Here is a 15,983-nt window from a genome sequence, read left to right on the forward strand (position 1 = left end):
TCACCAAAGGACAGTTCCAACTGTTTTGTTTTCAAAAAAAGGAAGGATATCCTGCCCATTCACACTCATCTAGGTATTCTAAAGAGACACACTGCCCTATTACCTCAGCTACAGGAAGTTTCAGCTGTAGTTGAAACATAAGGAGACAAGTGAGTCATTTGTCCCTCCAGGTATTGCTGAAACACAGATCCCAGCAATTGAAAGCGTAGCCAACATTGAGGGATCCAAAGAGTAATTCAGCATAATCTGGAGAAACATGGGATTCTGTGTGCAGTTATACATGGCAAAATACAATAAAGAAGATATAAAACAGATAGCCCAGGTTTTGGTTTTGGATCAGTCTCCCTAATAAGAGCTGTTTTCTTCAACCGGATGGTCTTCTGATATATTGGGTCTAAAACACTCAGAATTCCCATAAGTATAGTAATGTTCCATACAACTTAAGGGCAGCAGGTTACAGAAGGTTAACTAAAGATGGTCTAAGTTGGACCTGGTAGGAACAAAGAGAGCCAGAAGGGGGGTCAAACTCGATTTTATTGAGGGCCACATCAGGGTTGTGTTTGACTTTGGGGGGATGGGTGGGTGTTCCCAGGGTGGAAGTGCCCAGCTCAACATCACTTGTGTCGCACTGGCCTGCAGCCCTCTGCCAGCAAAAATGGAGCTCAAGGGCCACATGTGCGGCCCCCCTTGGACTTCGTTTTCACTGGCAGAAGGCTGCAGGAGGCCGTCTCAGTCGAAAACGGAGCTCAGGGCCCACAGCCTCCCTGAGCTCCATTTTTGCTGGCAGAGGCACCGCAGGCCAGTCCTTTGCTGTTTCTGGGATGGCCCCACAGGCCAGATCTAAGCACCCCGTGGGCTGGATCCGGGCCCCAGGCCTTGAGTTTGACACCCCTGACTTAAAGGTTTAAAGCCCCATTTCTGTTAGCATTAGGGTTAGGGTTCTCCTGACATACATTTCAGCAGTGCGGCTTCCTGGATTATCAGCATGGCTGGAAAGTGCTGTGATCACATGGGCAGTCCAGGAAGTGCTGATGGAATATAAGCTTTCTGGAGAAGAGTTCCATTTTGTTTCCAGGTTTAAAAAAGGTTAAAGAGACTTTGACTGTCCATCTTATAAACATCATAATGGAAATAAAATCAGCTTCCTCCCTGCCTTTACATGAGGGCTAAAAAAGACAAGCACTCATAATGAGATTTCCTGTGAGGCTATTGTATATACCGCTTCAAGATCTATTTGGAGTGAAGTATCCAAATTCCACCCCCACTAATCAAAGGGGAGAAAAGTGGAGATTACCAAGTGGGATTCCCACTTCTCTAGCTTCTGGAGTATAACTTCATCCCACTCATGAATGTATAATTTTTTGACAGTTAATTGAAATGCCCCACCAGCCTGAATATTTGAAAAAAGAACCTACTTCTGCAATTTAGCAGTCACCTGGATTAATCCTAAATGTTGGCATAACCGTTAGCCGTCATTAGAACAGCAGAATAAGGAGCGGGGGGAGGCGGTGATGCTAGAGCAGAACAAAGGGACGGGGTCCCATGGCACATTTGTCATTGCTTAACCAGAGCAAGCTGTCATTTGTCTCACAGCCACCTTGTCTTCAGTAACTGGATTCACCGTCCACAGGGAGCCATAATGTGGTTTTTGGCTCAGTGTGATATGTGCAAGCCATTCTCATTTATAAATCATAATTTCTAATGAAGTATGAAATATAGCTCCATTTAAAAAAAACAAACCAGGGCTTAGAGCAGTTTGCAAAACCAGACGGATTTCCCTTTCCAACATCTCTTATCTGGATTTTTTTTTCTGCCAGAAAGAAATTTTGTAAAAGCAGGTAATTAATTTATCTCATATATCAATCCTCCGCGAGGCTTCTGGGGCAATTTTCTTTGATGAAGTTTCTTGTGTGGCTAAGAGTTTCTAGCATGTCAGGGTTTGATGGTGCCCAACCAAACAGCTAATCCATCATTTTTTTCCCCTAAGGTGGACCGTATGTCTTTCCCGTGTGGTTGCACTAAAGAAGGATGCAGTAATACAGCCGGCAGAATTGAATTTAATCCCATCAGGGTTCGGACTCACTTTTTGCACACTATAATGAAACTTGAATTGGAGAAAAACAGAGAGCAGCAGGTTCCTGCGCTGAACGGCTGCCACGCCGAGCTCAATGCTCACAGCAGTGCAATGGGTCCCACCTCCCACCCCCTGGAATTTTCAGTCCCGGAGAACTTTGAATTAGAGACTGAACCCCGGGCTGCGGTGATGCATTTGCAGTCGGCAGATGACTTGGATTGCGCTGGGGAGGAAGAAGAGGAAGAGGAGGAGGAGGAAGAGGAGGAAGATGCAAGTAGCTTTTGTAGTGGAGTTACAGATTCCAGCACACAGAGTTTAGCGCCCAGCGAAACAGATGAAGAAGATGAGGAAGAGGACGATGAGGAGGACGACGAGGAGGAGGAGGAAGAGGAGGAGGAGGAGGAAGAAGAAAAACTAGATGAATGTCTGGAAGGCTTGGGTGTTCATGCTGATGCAGGTCAAGCCCTCCCTTCTGTCCTCTGCTATTCAGACAGCACTGCCATGCATGAAAACCAGCCAAAGGCACTTTCCTACTACCCGAGCTCCACATCCTTGTATTACCAAATAGAGAATCACGGCCCTGGCACTCCTAACCAGATTCGGGAGACTTACTCTGAAAGAGAGACTGTTAAGAACGGGAATCTTTCTCTGGTGCCTTATAACCCAACTTCGGAACAGTTTGTGGACTACACGCGGCCCTCAGAGGAAAATTACGGCAGCTCCCTGTATCCCTCTTCAAACCCGTCTGTCATCGTTTGCTGCTCTTCGTCCGAAAGCGATAACGTTGTTCCATGTAGCAGTTTATACGCTGAACATCGGCCAAGGCATTCCCAAGTGGATTTTCCTTCATACTTGAAAAGTCCTTCACAAGATGGATTTGTATCTACTTTGAATGGTGGCGCTCACCTCCCAGAGCGTCCCACCGAGAATTCACTCGGCCTTTCAGAAAAGAGCAGACTACACGAAGAGTGTATCAAATCTCCCGTCATGGAAACAGTACCTGTTTAAATTTATTTTAGGACCGAATCGCTCTAGATTTCAAATGCATTCTATTTTAATTGGATTTCCCTGGAAGCGTTCTTATTTTCTTTTTCCTCTCAGCAGTGGAGGTAAGGGGGAAGACCGTGGTTAATGTTTTGATTTTCTTTTTCACTGTTGTTTATCAGTAAAGCTCTCTTGGTTGTGGCCATTGCACAAAAACAGTTTGTGTAAAAAAGTAAACTTTTATAAAAAATAGAATGGTCCTTTGATAGAAAATACCCAGATTTTAAAATAATCCACACAGATGTGGATGTGGATATATATATATATATATCCACATCCACATGCATATAGTATGAAAACGGCCCACGTGTTGATTTATGCTGGGCTCTCTAATTTACAACTTTTTATTTTATTGTCGGGCTTGTGCAAGATAATAAAAACGTTACTTTGGGTTCTTTATATTTAGGGTATTAAAATATCGCTCCTATTTGAGGGTGATGACTTTTTAAATATAAATGTGACTGCAAACAAAAAAAAAAAACCTGAATTATTCAGTAATGTATTTGTTTATTTATTGTAGCTTAGTACTCATAACTTGATAAAAATGAACCGCTTGCTCTTTGGAGCAGAACAGCACAATGAGATTTCATTAGGCAAATTGCCTTTGTGAGGGTAGTACATTTGATCACGAACCCTGTTCTCTGATCTGCACTAGGGACTAATTCATATTTGTAATGTAGGAATGTAGGAGGACATACCACTTAGTCATTTTGGTGACGCTGGTGTGGAGTTTGTGTTGCAATTGCTGCCCTGTCCCCATCTCAAGGACAGGACAATATATATGATTTTTCTAAATTGCAGCTACTGGCAGCTACATTTCTAAAAATGTGTAACGTAGGACAATCCTTAGCTTTTCAAGGGTCGAGAGAAGCAGTGTTAGCATTATAAGGAAATTGGGTTGTGTTTTTTATTCAATTGTCTCTCTCCATTGTTTTCATAAAGATGAATGCAGAATATTAAATAGGGACAATATCCAACCAGACTTCTTCAGATCTTGCTGTCACACACACACACACCCCACACACAAAATCACTGGCCATTTTTCCATGAATCAGCATACTTTTCCTTAATGGCAACCTTCACATTTGTGAAGAATTTTGCTTGTCAGAAAATGGTGGCGCTACCACAGGCTGGCTTGGGCCCTCTATTAAATAATTCAATTCAAATCTTTATTGTCAGTGCACAACATATGTACAATGAGATTGGTTGAGGTCCAACCAAATAAGAGCTCCAAAATAAGAGCATTGCTACAGTCTTTCATGGTTATTTCTTCATGTAAAGTCGGAATGCTATATTTTTATTTATTAAAATTATCATCCCGATGTATAAAGTGCTCAGAGTGATCTTCACAATAGTTTAAGAAATAATCCAGAGTGAATGACTGAACCAAGGTTATCTCTATCTTGGAGCTCTGTGACCAATATGGGATTCAATATAGGTTTTCCGTGGGGTTGTCTTCTCATCTCCTTCAGGCTCTAGAGCTCAGAGGCATTCTGTCTCTCCGCTAGCCCTGTAAGCGTTTCCTCTCCCCTGCATACAATAATAGTGTGTGAAGAGTCACATGGGAACATGGAAGCACAGCCCTAATGGAAACGATCCAGAGATATCAGAAGGGAATTCCTTCAGTGGAATGTCACATTCCACTGCTTTTGGTGGCACTTCCTTGCAATTAAGTTTTAATGGGCTGTGTGCTTTGTGTTCACAGCTTTTGTGTAAGTATCTTTTTGTTCTTAAATGAATATACTTTGGTGTAGCAGCTATGAGTAAATCTTAAAGACACCACAGACTGTTGGTTCTCAAATGTTGCATCTATTTCTTTTTTTTTAAATAATCCATGGATAAACCATGCAAGAATTTTCAGAACTTTACTCTGAATTTCTTTAGCCAAATGAAGTAATTAGGAAAAGAATGGCATTGTGCTGTTTGTGGAGAAATTCCATGAGCTCTGAAAAAAAAAAGAGAGGTTACTCAGAATCTGTAGGGATGGAGTTTCTCATTTGAGTGTGATATGCCTCACAATAATCTCTAAATAGGAAAGGATTTAAGGTTGAGTGGAATCAGTAGACATATTTCAGCCATTGTTCTCTCTTATTTTAGCAAAAGCATTGAGGTTTGAAGTGTGTATTCTTCCAGAGCTTTTCTATCACTAGGGTATGCAATTCACAAGTGTTTCTTCATTGTAGTAAATGAGGGAACATTGTAGGCATGGCAACTGTGGAGCTATTAGAGCTCAAGTGTTCCCGCCACCCTACCCCATTAGGCTTTACAGATTAACAGAGTTGGAAGGGACCTTGTAGGTCATCTAGTCCAACCCCCTGCCCAAGCAGGAGACCTTACACAATTTCTGACAGATGGCAGTCCTGTCTCTTCTTGAAAGCTTCCTGTGATGAAGCTCCCACAACGTCTGAAGGCAAGCTGTTCCATTGGTTGATTGCTCTAACTCTTAGAAAAATTTTCCTTATTTCCAGGTTGAACCTCTCCTTGTTCAGTTTCCATCCATTATTCCTTGTCTGACCTTCAGGTGCTTTGAAAAACAGCTTGACCCCCTCCTCTCTGTGGCAGCTCCTCAAATATTGGAACACTGCTATCATGTCTCCCCTGGTGCTTCTCTTCACTAGACTAGCCATGCCCAGTTTCTGCAACTGTTCTTCATATGTTTTAGCTTCCAGTCATCCTTGTTGCTCTTCTCTGCACTCTTTCTAGAGTCTCAACATCTTTTTTATAGTGTGGTGACCAAAACGATGCAGTATTCTAGGTGTGGTCTTACTAAAGCTTTATAGAGTGGCATTTGTACCTCACTTGATCTTGATTGTATCCCTCTGTTAATGCAGTTTAGGATTGCATTGGCTTTTTTGGCTGCCGCTGCACACTGTTGGCTCATATTTAACTGGTTGTCCACTAAACCTCCAAGATTCCTCTCACAGTTACTGCTATTAAGCCTGGTTTCACCCAGTCTATATGTGTACTGCTGGTTTTTCTTGCCTAAGTGTAAGGCTTTACTTTTCTCTACATTGAATTTCATTTTGTTAGATATTCTCTGAATTGGTTGCCCTAAATAGATCCAAATAATAAATATCCACTTGTGATTCTTTTCTAGATTTCAAGAACAATATTTATGAATGTAACCTGGATCACAAAAGTCTACCTTCAAGTTATTCAAAACTGAAAAAACTAGTTCCTCTTGTACATGTCCATTCTTTAAAGTTGGCAAAGTATGAAGTTTTAACTCTAGATTTGTCTTCTGAAAATGGGGGTTTCAAGTACAGCATTCCATCTCCTCTTTGGATAATTTTGTTCAAAAAAACAAAACAAAACTGTGAAGGAAGTGCCTTTGCATGCTTAGCTCAAGAAGATCCCAACCATATCAAAATATATTTTTATCTCACTGCAGTCTTCAGTCAGACTTTACCATTGATCTCAGCAGAAGCATCCACAGCTTTATTTCTAGAAGTTTCTCACTTCTAGGGATGTTCCTGGTAGCAGCAGCCACCAATGCCAAGCGTGCCAGTTGATTTTTTATTTTCCTTGTAGCAAACATGCTACATCCAAATTACTTCGATGGGGAGGGGGGGGAAGTTAATCCTTGGTGGGTCTTAACTCTTCTATTTCCTCACTTACTACAAAAATTAGGCTTTATTCCATATTCCTGGCATGTGCTTACTGCAGGTGATCTTTGGGCTTGAATGTTGATTCCTACCTTCTGTATTTTACTTTCTTGATCGAATCTTTTCTCATTATTTTTAAACATACCAGCCACCTGGTCAGCACCGGCTGCATAGCAACAAACAGATGACACTTGGATGTCCAAAAGGACTAGTTTTGCTGACTTTTGATCCATAAAATCCGTTCTTATTTGAATCTTACTTTTGTATTCTTCCTCTTTGGCCATATAGAACGAGGAAGGTGGAATAAATTACTAGTTTGGCACATTGTGCTTTAATTTTTGGAGTGGCTCTCTAAGTTGCCTCGATACTGACAATAATTCTGAAGAATTTGTATAAGATACTTGATGTTTGTCAGAGGCTAGTTGGAACACATCACTGCTGCTGGAAACACTCTTTGTACTCAGCTAATTTCACGTCATTGTAAATTACTTCATGGAATCAGGCTTGCAAGTCAGAAGGATGACAACTGAAAACCCTGTCCTAATGAGTTAAATCTCACCTAGATACCATGATGGGACCCAAACCAGATGATTATGATTCAAAAATAAAGGGTACTAGAATGTACTATTTTCTAATCAATTCTCCAATTCAGACCTACCACCACCAAAAGCTGGAAATATTCTAGCAAAAATCATGCCATCGTCATGCACTTAATGCTGGATCACTGCAAGACTGTTTGGGAGCCCTACAAGACTGTACTTCAGGCCTTCTCCTATCCCACCAGTGATATAGCCTCATGTTGTTGTGTTGTGTTTTCTTTTCTTTTGCATCAGATGGATCTCCAGGGTAAGATCCCTACAAAATTGTGCCAGAATCCTATCAGATATGCTTTCACATTGTACTGGGCAAGGCCAGTCAAAGTTTTGGACCCAAGTTTTAGTAGCGACTCTCTCCTCTTTATGTTTAAGTCTGCAAAATCTGTAACTCTTTGATTTGCTGATGGCCACTCAGTAGGTCATGACCCACATTTTGAGAAGCCTCACTGTAGTGGACATTGGAAAAACAGTCTTGTTGCAGCATCCAATCTGGGCCGGTCATCAGGAGCAAAGGTTTTGTCTTCTGAGCTTTCAGACTTTTGCTGGAGTCCATCTTCAAGGAACTTCAGGGATGGACTTTAGCACAAGTCCAAAAGTTCAGAAGATTAAACCTCTGATCCCGGTGACCGGCCCAGATTGGATCCTGCAACATTAACCTGGGACACGTGTATATTCGCCTTCATTCGATACTATCTTGTCTTGTTGATTCAACAGGACAAGAGTCAAAGCTGAGTTCACAGCTCTCATGCCCCATATCATCTACCAATTGTTTATATTTGTTTAAATGAGAAAATACATAGTTTTGTAAGTCATTAGGGGTACAAAAGAGTGACTTGGATAAATGATCAGTTTGGAACAAACTTTGCTTACCCCCCAAGCATAAGATCTATAAAACATCAGAGGTTGGTTACAGTAGTTATAAATACTATTTTTGTGGCATTGTTTTTAGTACCTAGGCATATAATACAATGACTTTACTACCATACTAAATGATCAATATTTTCTGAACTCTGATCCAGTAGGACCCAGGACCCTTCCACATCAGGCCCATTTACAAATGGGTGAAGTGTAAGTGTGAAAACTGGAGATGGGGTGAAGTGTTAAGTGTGAAAACTGGAGATGGATTTGATTTTCCTCCCATTCATCCATCTGCCAGCAGGCCTCAAAATGAAAAGGAACTGTATACAAATTGTTCTTTGTGGCTGAGACCGACTCAGTTCATCTGGAATCACACAAGCAACCTCTGCATGTTTGGAAAGTCCCACTGTTTTTAGTACGGGGGTAAAACACATTTTGGCTGTATTTCATCACTGTGACTTTATCCACTGTTAATTTCCGAAGGAAACTTTAGATGCTTAATGTGATGTAAAGAATATAAATAATGTGGCTAGAAACTACAACCTTATTTGTAATCTGAACAGTGCTACGGCAAAGTCTGATGATACATAAACTTTGCTAGTGGTTTCTCGCATGATTACTGCCAACATCCATGTATCATGAAGCTAAACAACGTAGCTTCACAAAGTACATGTCCGTTACCTGTATGAAGAATTAAACCCGAGGCAGGCAACCTGATATACACAAATCCACTGTACCCCCAAATACTTTCCTTGGTAACTTTGAGGCTACGGAACTGTCTTTTATTTTCCTTACAATGAAATAATTAATAAATACATAGATACCCGGATTGTATAGTGAAAAGTAAAGCACCGGGGCCTGACCTCTTTTTTTTTTTTTTTTTTTTACAAAAATGTTTTTGTGTCCCAATTGGATGATGTAAGAGTTTCTCTGGAAAACTTTGCTTTTTGATAAATAGGTTTCATGTGTCTAGACAGGCCCACCCATGGCAGCTACTTTTGTGAGTTGCTTGCCATATACTCTTAAACTTCCAGCCTAAAAAAAGTTCCCATTTTTCAGATTGGACTGCACTCTGTGGGAAAAAATAAGTGATCTACTCAGTCTAGAGAGTACTAGATTGAGGAAGGTTGCCCTTGAGGTTATAATGTAATATAGAGCCAGTTTGGTCTAGTGGTTAAGGCCCCAGGCTAGAAAGTGGGAGACTATGAGTTCCAAGTTCTGCCTTAGGCATGAAATCCAAATAGGTGACCTTAACCTAGTCACTTTCTCTCAGCCCAAACCACCTCGAAGGGTTTTGTGAAAATAAGAGGAAGAAGGTGCACTGCCTTGAGTTATTTGTAAAAATAATAAAGGCGGAATGTAGCAATAGCACTTAGACTTATATGCCATTCCATAGTGCTTCACAGCGCACTCTTGAGTCAGCATATCGCCCCCAACAATGTGTGTCTTCATTTTACCGACCTCGAAAGGATGGAAGGCTGAGTCAACCTTGAGCTGATCAGGATTGAACTCCTGGCACAGGGCAGAGTTGACCTGCAGTATTTCAGTCTAACCACTATGCCACCAGGGTTAAAATATAAATAAATATCAAGCAGAAAGGTGCAAGGTGCCAAATACAGATGTGTCCGTAAGGGGCTTTTGACAAAAGCCTTTGTTCCTGCAGTCATCTTTGAATGCTTACATTTTTCTAAGATCTTTCTAAGCAGTCCCAAAGTTACATTTCCATCTGTGGAAATAAGACAAATGAAGAAGAAAGCAGCAAAAGATTTTCAATTTGTTGTCAAGTAAATGGCTGGAGGTGCCCATGTATTTACTAAGAGTCAAGCATGATTTAAGAGAGCCTGTTTTTTGTTTTCTTTTTATATATAGCACAAGGCTGGTATCAGATAATAATTGAATAAAATAAAATAGAATAAAATAAAATGTATGGAAAATTTTAATTACAATAGTGAAAGCAAATAGAAACTAAACTCACAGAGTGAGAGATAGAATAAAAAGTACAAGGTAACTCATCAATTTTTCATTTAGTGTCAGCAAAAAGTCTGTAAAGGGTTAGCAGAGCTTTATAAAAATGTCTCATTTTAACCTTGCTCAAACAAGCCAACTTTATATTCCTTCCTTTTGCTTCTAACAATCTTCATTTTTAATTCATTCAGATGTTGACATAGAATTTGATTTCATTCCATTTTTCTCCATCCAAAAGATTTCTTGAAGACTTTAATAAACATTTTGTAAATCCAATAAAAAACCATTATCAAGATTGTTCTCTTGCTTTCTTTCTGTATTTCTACTTTAATTTTCAAAGCTTTAATATGGTTCTTTCATATATCCAGTAAAAGCTCCTTATCTGGATCATTTTCTTGGCTCATCTTTTGTGTTTCTGCTTTAGCTACCTTTCCTGTTTTATAATCTACATTTCTACAATTATCTAACATTTCTTGTTCTGATATTTCTACATCAGGGAAAATTTGTTCCCATCCATCATTTCTTCATTAATATCTTTTGGACATAGTATAGTCATCGAATCAGATATCATTGCTGTTATTATAGTTGCTAATTTCTGACCCCATTGTTCAAAAGTCTCATGGAGGGTTAACCAATGTTTTATGTCATTTTGTAATTCCCTTTGCTAACCAAAAACAAAATGGAAGATTGCCCTCCCCCCTCTTTTGCTTTTCTGCCTAGGATCTGTAGTCCCCTCAGATGTCCTATTTTTGACATCATAAAATCATCTCAAAACTTCGTATGACTTAGGATAGCCAAAACATTTTCTTCCTATGAAAGTCTGTTTATTTCTAAAACTTTTAGTAAAAGTTTTAATATTCTAAATTCATCTGGATCCTTAACTCATAACTTTCTTGGGTCAAAATCCTGTTTAGCTTTTTGCCATTTATATTTCTAGCTCTTCAAATTCTTAAGCTTGTAGTTAATTTTTTGTTTGTTTGTTCAGGAATGAAGTTAAACTCACCAGGTGGCTTTTCAGGCTTGTTGTTCTGAAGCTCTAATAGCCTTAAGGTAATAAGGCAATTTCCAAAAGTTTAGTGAACCCAGTATCTTTTAAAAGGCTCTGCCAGTTGTGAGAATGATGGCTGTTCCCTTCCTTTCCTGGCACTCAAATCCATAGAAGACAACTGTCCTGTAGTCTCCTCATGAGAAGCAGCCATCCGGAGCACATGTGGGTAATCTCCAGGGGTGGGTTCTACTTACCTTTACTACCGGTTCGCAATGGGATTGCGCAGACGTGCGTGCTTTGCTCATGCACAAAGCTTCTGCGCATGCGCAGATCGCCTATGACAACATCCGGGGTGGTGGGCGGAGCCTCCCACCGGTTTTACTACCGGTTCTTGCGAACCAATCAGAACCGGGGGCAACCCACCACTGGTAATCTCCCCTCCTCTCCTTATCTGGAGAAGTTCTGTAGAACCAGTGTATTCATCAGTTTTTCAGTCTTTTCCATGGTTGCCTCTGCTCTCAGGGATGGCTAGTTCACCATGCTTGTCCGTAAGTTTCCTTGATAAGAATATATCTTCATGTTCCTCCTGGAGGTTATTTTGGCACTATATAGTTTTTAAAATTCTGTGTTAGCCTTGCCAGAAGAATACAATGTCAGCCTCATTTCTTGTAAGCTACTATGATCATTATCTTCAACAACCTTTGTGCCTCAAATGGGGACATGCAGGTAGATCAGCAACAAGAAACACATCCAGTTGAATCCTCTTCCTTCCATGTTTCATTTTCTGCAGTGAAAGCTATTTACCTGGCTCTGAGCAGGCAAAGAAAACCATAGGATTGGAAAAGAAGGTTAGCGGATTTAATTTAAGAGGTTAAAACTGAACATTCTATTTGTTTGTTTTTTTGCAGTTCTTTCTGAAAAAAAAAAACATTTTTCCTCCCTGCAAATCCAGCATTCTCCGCACGTAGGTTTAATCAAGTGTTTTCAGCTTTTTCTCTAAAGGCAAGTTCCTAGGCAACACAAACTTCGCTTGTTCAAAGCCACAAGTCACAGTAACATAGGAACTTCAATTTAAATCTTTTATTATTTCAGACTCCCTATTTCCCAGGACTGCCACATTAATTTACCTGTGCAGAATAATTTCAGCTACATCTTAATTCAGCTGCTTAAATCACACATGCCTCTACAGCCACATATATGCCATGCAGCTTGCAAAAATGCAAGTGAAGTGTTTTACATTCTTTGCAAGAATTTTTATAATAATTGATGGCTGTATTTTTTTTTAAATTAAAGTTTCGTTCAAGAGCCAGAGTTCACTATTGTGAAGTCAACTTGCTCCTCTTCTACAATTTGTTTTTTTTTGTTTTTTTTTTTTTTGTTTTTTTGGCATTGATGGCTGTTAAAAATGAAGGCATTCTTAGGAGAATGGGTGCTTCTAACTCACATATTTAACTAGGTACTTTGCAAGAATGACAGTTGATGCTGAATCACTCTACAAGTAGTTCTCAACTTGCGACCACAAATGAGCCCAACATTTCTGTTGCTGAGACAATTAAATGAGCCTTACCCAGTGGTGGGTTGCTGCCGGTTGTAACAACTGGTTTGCCCAGCACTGAAAATATGAATGTGTGTGGCCTTCTGTGCATGTGCGCGGCTTCAAAAACACGGCGATATGAGACAGGATAGCACCGGGGTGGGCGGGGTGGGCCCACCTGCAGGTTGCAACTACCGGTTTGCCCAAACCGGTCTGAACCAGCAGCAGCCTACCTCTGGCCTTACCCCATTTTATGACTTTTCTTGCCACAGTTAAGTGAATTGCTGCAGTTGTTAAGTTAGTAACACAGTTGTTAAGTGACTCTGCTTTCCCCCTTGTCTTTGCTTATCAAAGGTTGCAATGATCACATGATCCTGGGATACGGCAACTATCATAAATATGAACCAACTGCCAAGCATTCAAATTCTGATCATGTGACATGGAGATGCTGCAATCATCTTAAATATGTAAAAACGGTCATAAATAACTTGTTTCAGTGCCATTGTAACTTCAAACGATCACTAAATGAATGGTGGTGAGTAAGGACTACCCGTATATACATTAGCTAAGGAAAATGTTCATCTAAATCATATTGGTAATAAAAATAACTTGATCTATTATTGGCAACCTATGATATGGATTATTTGCTTTAGGTCCTTTTTAATTCAGATGTATGGCACATATATAAAATTCATCTCTTTTGAAATGCTTTCAGTACAAAGGAGGACAGTAGTAGGTCCAATAATACTGTGGCTCTAACAAAGGTAGTCCTCATTTAGCGAGTGCCTTGTTTAGCAATTGTTGGTGATAAAAAAGATAATTTTGTGACCAGGCCTCACATTTAAGGTCTGTAAAGCAAAGGAAAGCTGAAGTAAGATCATAAGTCAGTTGTGGTTCCATTGAATGACTGCTTTGTTTCATAACCAAATTGCGGGTCCCAATTGTAGTTGCTAAATGAGGACTACCTGTAGAACTTTGTTTTGTTTTGTTTTCAGGAAAGAGAAAGAATTGAAGTTTTAAGACAGGGGTGCAACTTACTTGAAAATTAAAAATAAAGTTAGTAGTTTTCAGTTAATAAATTTCACAGCAGATCAGAATAATTGTGGTATTCCTAGGTCACCTTTTCAGAGCTTCACTTCACTTGCCAAAGGTTCTAACAGAGTTATACAGTCCAAAATTCCTCCCCCTCCCAAAGACATTTATAGCATGACACTAGAACATGAACAAACCCAAAACATACATACAAGCTATAATTGACGTTATAGTGTAACTTCCACAGGCTGATTTAATTTGCATTATCATTTGCAACTTCACTGATACAAAAGGGTTAGTGTAGGTGGCAAAAACCCTAAACTATACCTTATGCTACAAACTTTATTTTATGCTGTATTCCTTCTGTATTTATATTTTCGGTATTTATGATGAATGATCTGTAATTTGATGTATTTAATGTGGCTTATTCTGCAATGTATATATTAAAAATAAGCATTTATAAGTCTTAAAATTAGGTTATTTTTTTTTCTTAGTGGCATTCGTACTATGCTGTATTTTTATTATATATTGTACAATATATATATTTATTGTCCATTTGTTTGCAACAAAGTAAATCAGGTTTCTACGTTACATCAGCTATGTCTCTTTTGTACTAGAAGGGCGTTATAAGCTTTTATCTGAATTTAAATTATTAATGTGTTTTTGAGGGTAAATAGAAAATAATAGAGCCTTGAAATAGATAATCGAAGCCTTGAAATCTAGAAAATGTTTTTATCCTGCCTGGAGTAGTCTCCTTTGCAAAGCTGTAAAACCATAAAAGGAAAAAGGTAGTTGGTCATTGTGTGATGTTGCATTTTTGTTTTATTAGACTGCATATAGCCTACCAATTAGTTTTAAATTTGTAAAGCAAGCATGCTTATTCAGGATTTCTTACATATACAACTTAAGTTATTGTGGTTCTGGTAAATATTCTACTCTTAAATATCATCTACACAAGATGTCCGTCGTTGGACAAATCAGTGGCCAAGTAGGCCATACTGCTAGCAAGAAAGTCACAACTATCATGGAATCATAGAAGATAAGAACAGGAAGTGACCTTAGAGTACCTCGCCTCCGTCTCAACCTGCCCAATGCAGACATCTGCTACTATAGCTTCCCTGAAAAATGACCATATCCAATAAAGGAGTTCACAATCAGCCATTCTGTTCCATTGTTGAATAGCTCTTAGCCATTCAGAAATGTTTCCTGAAGTCCGCCTGAAATCAATTTTCTTGTAATTTAATTTTCTATAATTTCATGCCCCCCTAGAACAACTCTGAACTCCTATGAAAAGAAATGGAACAAACCGGGCATATTTTGCCTTCAGAAAAGTCACGTGAAGCCTGACATCTGCAGGGAATGGAAGATGGACAAATGACAACACTTGCATGATGTAATTCCGTCATCACTCATGTGTCCCTTTGCGGTTTGCTGGACCAAGGAAAGATTGGATGGCAATCTCAAACACTTCGTCTTTCTTGTTCCAGAGGATAGGTCATGGAATAATAGATTTAAATTCCAGGAAGCAATTAAAAGAGCCTAGAGTCGAGGTGGCACAGTAGTTAGAGTGCAGTACTGCAGGCTACTTCAGCTGACTGCTAGCTGCAGTTCAGCAGTTCGTCTCACTGGCTCAAGGTTGACTCAGCCTTCCATCCTTCCGAGGTGGGTAAAATGAGGACCCAGATTGTTGGGGGCAATATGCTAACTCTAAACTGCTTAGAGAGGGCTGTAAAGCACTATGAAGCAGTATATAAGTCTAAGTACTGTTGCTAAAACGGGAAAATAACTTTTCTAAGTATGATCATATTCCACTTTATTCCACACTATTCCTCCCCATTCCACATTATTCCACCCTATTCCTTAACAGTGGAAGCAATTCACCATTGCTGAAAATGTTTAAGTGAGGCTAGAGAGCCATTTGTCTAGGAGCCTTTAATTTGGATTCTTGTAGTAAACAGGAATTTGGATTCAGTGGTCCAAATGCTGCTTTCCATCTCTGATTTTGGGACTCCTGCTTAGCCTTAATGTGGGATCGTATGAATCCCTTCTTTTAACTAAATACAGCTAAATTTTTTCTGCCATATTAAAACTTAGTTCATTGTTAATTGCTGGAATAATCAGGGAGCAGTTTCCCTACCATATAGGAGGAGTGTGACTTAAGAGATAATTTTAAAAAGCATGTGATTATAATAAAAAATTCAACTACATGACCTACAATGTACTATTTCTAAAATCCATTCCTCAAAAGTGAGAGAAAAAAATATCCAAGCTGATTGTTGAAAATCAC

The 15,983-nt window shown here is 39.5% G+C and overlaps 1 protein-coding gene across 2 annotated transcripts in view; it reads left to right on the plus strand.

The window, feature by feature from the left end:
- The window catches only part of CSRNP3 (cysteine and serine rich nuclear protein 3), a 55,748-nt gene extending 41,461 nt beyond the window's left edge, over positions 1-14,287 (plus strand). For both annotated transcript variants that reach the window (XM_034426608.3, XM_034426616.3), the window contains exon 5: positions 1,988-14,287. In XM_034426608.3, coding sequence (XP_034282499.1) covers positions 1,988-3,082 — 1,095 coding nt within the window. In that variant the 3' untranslated portion in view covers positions 3,083-14,287. The remainder of the gene's footprint in view (positions 1-1,987) is intronic.
- Positions 14,288-15,983: the final 1,696 nt, after the last annotated feature.

The sequence above is a fragment of the Pantherophis guttatus genome, chromosome 1, assembly GCF_059756535.1.
Source record: "Pantherophis guttatus breed Tessera chromosome 1, ASM5975653v1, whole genome shotgun sequence".
NCBI classification, from domain to species: Eukaryota; Metazoa; Chordata; class Lepidosauria; order Squamata; family Colubridae; genus Pantherophis; species Pantherophis guttatus.